This window comes from Diorhabda sublineata, chromosome X (genome assembly GCF_026230105.1).
Source record: "Diorhabda sublineata isolate icDioSubl1.1 chromosome X, icDioSubl1.1, whole genome shotgun sequence".
Lineage (NCBI taxonomy): Eukaryota > Metazoa > Arthropoda > Insecta > Coleoptera > Chrysomelidae > Diorhabda > Diorhabda sublineata.
In genome coordinates, this window is record NC_079485.1 from 986,687 (window position 1) to 995,215 (window position 8,529).

The 8,529-nt window shown below is 33.5% G+C and overlaps 1 protein-coding gene across 1 annotated transcript in view; it reads right to left on the reverse strand.

Annotated features, from left to right (window-relative positions):
- The window catches only part of LOC130451814 (rhophilin-2), a 46,571-nt gene extending 38,573 nt beyond the window's left edge, over positions 1 to 7,998 (reverse strand). The window contains exon 1 of the mRNA XM_056791084.1: positions 7,547 to 7,998. Within this exon, the coding sequence (XP_056647062.1) occupies positions 7,547 to 7,636 (90 nt within the window). The 5' untranslated portion in view covers positions 7,637 to 7,998. The remainder of the gene's footprint in view (positions 1 to 7,546) is intronic.
- Positions 7,999 to 8,529: the final 531 nt, after the last annotated feature.

An 8,529-nucleotide genomic window follows, 5' to 3' on the forward strand; every position in this document is an offset into this window, starting at 1 on the left:
TATCTTATATATTAAAAAAATTGATGATTTCCATTCCGAGTCCGTTCAGGCGTTTTACCCAACCGATTTGCTTAATTTTTTTTCCAATTAAAGGTATTGATGCACAGATCAGCCATCAACCATCGGATTTCATCTAATTTTCACCATTCTCAAGTTATACTCAAATGCGATTTCCCCCTGTACATTACTTATGGGAGTTTTTCACATACACACGTTCTATCCTCAATATCTCAGGTTCTATTCAAGAAAGAAACTTCGTTTTGGTTTAAGAACACTCCCTGAAACACCTTCTTTCTTTTGAGTTTTTGAACACTTAAATCGGTTGAGTTGGGGAGGAGCTAGGCGCGGACATTCAATGTGGAGTTATGGATTTTTGTAGGTTTTTGGCAATTTTTCTACATTCAAAGATCTATATCTCAGGTTCTAATATAGCTACAGAGTTCGTTTTGGTTTAAGAACACTCGCTGAAACACCTTCTTTCTTTTGAGTTTTTAAACACTTAAATCGGTTGAGTTGGAGAGGAGCTAGGCGCGGACATTCGATGTGGAGTTATGGATTTTTGAAGGTTTTTGGCAATTTTTCTACATTCAAAGATCCATATCTCAAGGTCTAATATAACTACAGAGTTCGTTTTGATTTGAGAACACTCACTGAAACACCTTCTTTCTTTTGAGTGTTTGAACACTTAAATCGGTTGAGTTGGAGAGGAGCTAGGCGCGGGCATTCGATGTGGAGTTATGGATTTTTGAAGGTTTTTGGCAATTTTTCTACATTCAAAGATCCATATCTCAAGGTCTAATATAACTACAGAGTTCGTTTTGATTTGAGAACACTCACTGAAGCACCTTCTTTCTTTTGAGTGTTTGAACACTTAAATCGGTTGAGTTGGAGAGGAGCTAGGCGCGGACATTCGATGTGGAGTTATGGATTTTTGAAGGTTTTTGGCAATTTTTCTACATTCAAAGATCCATATCTCAAGGTCTAATATAACTACAGAGTTCGTTTTGATTTGAGAACACTCACTGAAGCACCTTCTTTCTTTTGAGTGTTTGAACACTTAAATCGGTTGAGTTGGAGAGGAGCTAGGCGCGGACATTCGATGTGGAGTTATGGACTTTTGTAGGTTTTTGGCAATTTTTCTACATTCAAAGATCTATATCTCAGGTTCTAATATAACTACAGAGTTCGTTTTGGCTTAGGAACACTCACTAAAACACCTTCTTTCTTTTGAGTTTTTGTTTATTAGTTCTTCAGCATTAGGTGGCATTAGGAGATCCCAGACTTGAAACTACATTTTCAGTTAGTTCTGCGTCTGCGATATCTTTTGGAATCAGCACGTTTTCGGCGTTATTTTAGAACATAGTCAATGCTCCTTATCATGTTTACAACAACAAACCATCCGTCGATTCAGCGTAAAAGACAGTGTTAGAGTGTCAGTGCATCGAAGTGCTCCGACTACCATATGATCTTACTGTAATTGTCAGAGACCTCTAGTCACCGTGGTCGTAACCCTATTTTGATTCAGATTTAGGTATATAATGAAAGAGTTTACTCATTGGTGAGACTCTACAAGAGAGCAACAAATCAATCCAAATTTTACGCACGTGCTAATTTACACACATTTTCCAAAAGCTTAAATTGCTTTAAAATTAAATAAAATTCGTAATAGTGGCTAAAATATTATTTAATAGTTATACATAAGGATATTTTTGTAAATAACATTGCTCCTAGAAGTTGTAAGTGCATACTTTGTATAATAACATTCATGTGTGTTATTCGTTACATATTTTCTGTAATATTTTTCTTATTTATTAGGTGCGAATTTATAAACACTGTCATTTCATTCTTAATTTATTTAAACACTAAACTCACTTCTAAAAAACTAAAAAACATCAAACGGGCCGCGTCTGTGCCAAATCTTAGAATTTCATTATAACCGGACAGGGCCTACTCCTTGTCGGGGACGAGTTCGTAATATTATTTTACTAGGAAACCAGCCTAGGCGTTGCGGCTGAAAAAATGATTCTCAGTATTTCTGTAGATATTGTCGTTTGTAACAAATTCAGGCCATACAGCTGTTTTCCAACTTTACATAGAAACAAGATTTAAAAAATCGCTTCATCCAGAAATATTTTGATATCATTTTATTGGTAACAATAATATTTAAATGATATATTATGGTTTAACTGAACTATCATGTGTATCTTCTCTATAAAGATCATTGAACTTATTGCAATCGTTATAAACGTATAACAATAGAAACTCATAAAATAAGTAATATTGTTTTTAGTGTCGTACAATCTTTGTTTGTTACTAAACACAAACAGCTCGAAACTTACACAGTTAGTCTACAAAACTTCAGTAATAAAGGGAACTTTTTTCAAGGAAAGAGACATTAAAACAATACGTACCGCTTAGCATCTTGTCTAGTATATCTACATAAATGAAACATGATAATTTTGATGAAAATTATCTTAAATGAAGAGAAACATTAAACAATATCATTAAAAATAAACTAAATAATGTAAATATGTAAAAATTTACATCTTAGGCGTGAGCTGAAGAAACTTAATCTTGTTGTCAATGTACTAATTGTCTCTATACCGGAGGCAGAATAATTTTCTTAAAAATATATCTAGATAAACTGTAGGACACTTCTTTCTCTACATAGTGAGTCACCCATATTTATACAATCTCTAGTGGGCAAACGGTGATCTTTTTTAATAAGGTTTCACGTACAGATAATTTACCGCCCTTGAGATATTTCATTTTTTGTGAAAATTAAGAGCTGGAGTATGATGAATCCATTCAATTTAGAAAAGTGAAGTTTACAACACTGATTTAGGATACCTGGATCTATCAATCGCGATCATTGTTTCATCATTCCATAATAGAACGTTCAAATATTGAAGATTACTTTCACTACATTCAAACATCAATTTATTACTTTAAATGGACTACCCATTATAGATATTATGACAAATATATCCTAAATGATACCATCCGTAAAAGATAAGTTTTAAAATGGTGCTGAGAAGCTTATACGAAGCCAAAGACGATGAGAGTTTCCACCGACAAAGATAATGAATTCTTGGTGTTAGAATTAAAAGCTTAGAATCAGAACACAAGCACCAGGGTAACACACTTTATCATGCTATATGGATCATCAGTATGGAACAAAGCTCTATGTATCAAGAAATACAGACTGATGTTCTCAGGAGTGCAAAGGAAACTAGTGACACAGGTGCTGGCAGTATTTTCACTGTTTCGACCAACGTAATATATTGGTACTGACAGACAAAACACCCATTGATCTTCAGGCTACAGGACAAGGAATTAAAGATGCTAGAGATTGACGGAAATCAATAAGATCCTAGCAACAGATATGGAGCCCGGGGAGAATAGTGAAGACTGAACATTGCATCCTGAGTGAAGAGAGGGCACGATGAGTTGAACTAGGCGCTCACCCAGCTTCTTATTGAGCATACGTACCTCTATTGTAAATGTCAATATGGTAGAGCATACATTCTTTGAATACCCAAGGTGAACTGATGAGAGACAAGTGGTGGAAAGAGATATAGGCAGCAGCATAAATTCCAATAACCTGGTGATACTAATGCTGAAATCAAAAGAAAAAGGGCGCGCTGTATCGTGTATGGCCTCTACTACAATAAGGATAAAGAAGAGAGAGGTAAACTTACGGTGATCTGGGCGAAAAAATTATATCAAGGCGAAGGAAAGAAAGAAGGAGAGATGTTGGGTATTCCTCTTTGAAGCAATACCTACTGGTTGTTCCAAAGAGGTACAACAGAACCTTTAAGGGTCTTAGTCGGAGTAGCGCTCAACACTATTAGCTGCATGAAAAGAAGAAAGCATACCTAATGTCCAGAATTGACATATGTCACTATGACTTTTGAATATAAGTAATGCTCTTTTAGGAGATTAGAAGGTATTAGAAGGTATTCTACTATCAACTATTGAATGAAATACACGGAATCAACACAAAATGTTACTCCCCACTTATAATACATTATTTTATACATTTGGCTATGAACAAACTACTCATCAGGTGTATTTCATAAGGCGTAGAGATCATCAGAGACATACCTATCGTAAACGAATAGCAACTATTTCTTGTGACCTTCTACCGCTGATTTTATGTGTACTTCGGTTTTGTACCAAGTCGAAATGCCTATATGGAAATTATAACCTACTATCTGAATTGGTAATAAAGATTGTCCTCGAAATAACAAAATTCCGATGGCTTTAGAATATTTCTCGACAGATAGAAAGAATTATTGCATTTTAATGACCTCGTATTTTACCATTTAACTTACTGATTGCTTTTCTAGTTTTATTAAGGAATGTGGAAAAATGTCAGAGGTAAAACACGTGCCTGAAAGTGCGAAAATTTCGATTAAAAAAATGCATGCACGTGGTTTGTTATAAGAAACTGTGTTTTCCTGTACTACTTTCTGTTGTCGAAATAATGGATGAAAGTATTTAATTTTATTTTTTCAATTTAATTAAGGAAAAAATACTGGATATGAAAAAGAGCGTCATTCATATAACTAGCAGTAATGATTATGACGGGAAATATGTTGGACAAACTAAGAAGTCTGTTAATGTCCGGTTTAAAGAACATCTAGCTCATTTGATATATGACGGACAGAAAAATGGGATATTGCAGAGCACGCCGTCAGCCATAATCAAGAAAATAGAATAAGTAATGTTAGTTTATCCAAAAATAGATATCTTTTGAAAATATAGGGATTGTTAAATGTCCTCTTTATAGTATTTCAATGGAAAAAGTAAGAAGTTCCAGTTATTCCGAACCGTGTAGTCAACAATTAATTAAAAGAAAATATCAATCTTTGCTTTATATCGAACACATTGTTAACACTATAATTACACCAACACTCATAATTACACTGTCTTATGCGCGTTTCGATAACCAAAGTATCGTCTTCGTAGACTTATGTAAACCGTCTTTTCTTAAGATAATCTTTGAGTTTTCAATGTACCCAAACTAGAATAACCCCATTGAAGGATATGATTGAGAAATGAAGCACATCCAAGGACATGGAATCCATACCATAAACGCTTATTAGATCACTATCCCCAACAATTCCCTTTGTTGTCACTATTCGCTCAAGTAACAAATTTTGAAATTCAAGAGTTGAATTTGACAAGAATCATAGTTAGTTTTCTTGAAACTACAACTTCTCTGGATAACTTAAGGTCGTAATAAGGCGTTATAATGAATATTCTAATTCATTTCATTATCTCATTCTACATAGGACGCCATTGCATAATTAATAAGTTTCCAGAGAATTGATTACGTTTTTTCAAAAGTATTGTTTTGATTTCATCATTTCGGCGAAGGTTTCCATAAATCATCTGATAGAACAAAGCTTATTAGTTTTATAACCGTGACGTTGTCTTTCCTCTTATTTTTTAGTTAATTCGTTTTTAAGGTATCAATGATATCATTGATGTTATCATTATCCAGGTATTTAGTGTACCATGATTCATTCGGATGGTTTTAATTACGTTTGTGTATTCAAAAATCTTATCTCCATTCATATCAAATCTAGACATTCAAGACAAATCAATAAAACTAATCAAATCGTATATCAAAATTCAACCTCAGCTATTTTAATATGCGAATTCATCGCTATATTTTGGTTATTCGGAATCAGTTGAATATATTTATATTTTTAGGATAAAAAACGATCAACTTTAACGTTCAGCTGTCGATTCAAATGGTGCAAACCAAATTTCACATAATGATCGTGCTGATCGTTCAATTTTGATATCACTAGTGTGTTACGAATGGAACAAACTGTTTAGGCAGTACTTAACGTCATACGTTATCGGTGAAATGTAAAAAATGAACAAACGCCATTTCTATAAATGCCTTTAGCATCAAGTATTATCATTAGTAGGTAATTATACAACTTGGAGTTGCTGAAAATGTTTAGCACGTGGATAAGTCTTGTTATTTTTACACTTTTTACAGGTTTTCTTCTATATTCTATTATTTATTCAACAGAAAAGTCTCGTTTATGGACTGGTTGTTTTAAAAATTAATCTGATAATATATTATGTTCTAACAATTAGTATGGACTATTAAATTTATATCCACACCGCTGCTTCTCGTTTCCCTTTGGCAACATTTTTTTGCCAAAGTTCGTCCGACCATACATGATAGTTACGAGTGTTTATCACCATTTTTTGTGGAATTCCCAATTGAGTGGCAATTCTACGTGAGCTGGTAGCTGCATCTTCTTCTACTAGATGCAGAATATTTTTTACTTCTACCAAACCTTGTCGAGTAGCGCGTTCAGATGATATGTTAGCACTGGGAAGCTTACCAGTCTCGCACAATTTGTTAAAAACTCTAATAAATACGTTTTCATCAGGATATCTTTGGTGTGGAAAACGTTGACGATATTCTTCAGCAGCAGCTGTAGCATTTCCATTACAGAAACCATAAACGAACACCATATTCGCATATTCTAAATATGAATAAGTATCTGGCATTTTGCAACACTAACAATCACATAAATTCGAAATTAAAAGTTCAGTTACTGTTCACTGTACACTGACAGTTCATCAAAGCGTAAGAATTATCAAATGCCTTTGAGTCTTGAACATGGCATACTTTGATAAAGTTAAAATTCAGATATAAGAGGAAAGCTAGATGAACATTTTTAATTTCTCCATAATTTCTCCAAAATTTAGGTCCATTAATGGAATTTACTACTCTGATGATTTATTGCACCTGCACTGAATAGTGACAAACAGTGGGACATCCTTTTCGAGTTCGCTTGAAGGGTAACACTTCGCCCGTAATCCTGTTGGAAAAACTCAAAGGATTACTTCTAGTTATTATGGTTTCATATTGCAACTAGCTTTGATTTAATAACTATTTTTAGATCTTGCAATATTCTATTTATTATTTATGATTTTATTGTGGGTACCTGACTGAATTAGCAATGAATCTGTGTTATAAATGGAGAAGTTGTATATTCAAATTAGGAGAAACCCAGTAATTTTCACTTGTTTTTAGTATGAATATATGGTTTAGTCTATTTTTCGTTATTTATTAAAATTTTAAATGAATCGGTCGAGTTATTTTATGTATTATTCTAAGAAAATTTCTTTCCTCAATATTATTTTTCAGCTCCGTTTTCTATTCATTTAAAATTCATTACTTTTCAATAATACAAAAAAAAATAGAAACCTCGTGTTTTTTTTAAAGAACTTGATTGTGTTCATTGTATACGGCATTAACTTAAGCCGATATCTTAGCACCATACCTCGTTTTTTATAATAAAAAATTATATATAACTATTGCAAATTTATTCATGTGAACGATAAACAGAAATGACCGTGAAATTATGAGCGGTATCAGTGGGTTGTAAGAAGAAAAAAAACGCGTTATCGAGTTTGAAGTGGACTTTGCGTTTCTAAATATATATTAATAAATATTTTTTTGTGGCAACCAATAATCTCGTATAGAATATTAAGTTAATATTACCCGTATAAAAGGTCTCTTTGGTAAATCGTCAAGTTCATCAATAACTCTCACATCTCCATCGCAATCCGTTTTCTTTTTAATATCACACATTATGTCACATTTTCACTTAACAAACGAAAATAAAATCACGAAATCCACTTTTCAAACTAATTTAAACATCACAAAAACGGTAAAATTAAATAATACGATTGGTATCAGACGCTTGAAACAAACTTTAAATTTGTTTAAAATTACACGCACGCCTCCGCTCACAGACCGTAAACGAAACAATAAAGTTTGTACCTTTTCAGGTGAGCATTTTGAGGTTATCTCTATGATATTTCCAATAGCGGATGGTTGTTATGGAGTGCGCGGGGCACGACGCGCAGGTAAACAAAACAATAACGCTACCGCTTTACCTTTAGATGCAAATGCACGGCCACCTACGATTCCCATGATTAGTCATAACATGCGGGGTATAGTGTACATGATCGATTTTTGTTTCGTGAGATCCCGCTAGATAATTGAATATTGAATTTCGCAATACACTGTATACAGGATGCTATGTAAAAAGCATAATGGAAACTTGAATAACATTCCATGAAGCATGAAGGGATATCAGGCCAAGAATATAAAATCCCGCTTATACCCTGCTACAGGCAATTCAAACTCACGACAATCAGCTGAATTGTTTCAAATATTATTTGTACTTTTATTTTTAAGTTAATGATAATAAATTTCGCTGCATTAAACACCTTAAGTCGGGCTAAAGCGACTCATATACTTTGTACTTGGCAAATATCTAAGCAATTAGTTTCATACTTAGCAAGTTTACATGCTTTGCGAAAGCAATCAGAGCGCCATCCAAATGACCGATTGTTCATTCTCATAAAAATCAAGAAACTCCAACACAATGCCATTTGTCCAATCCATTTCCATTAAAAAAAAAACACAACTGTACAATTGTGCTAGGTCTTGAAAACTATGCAGTAAAAACCAATTAT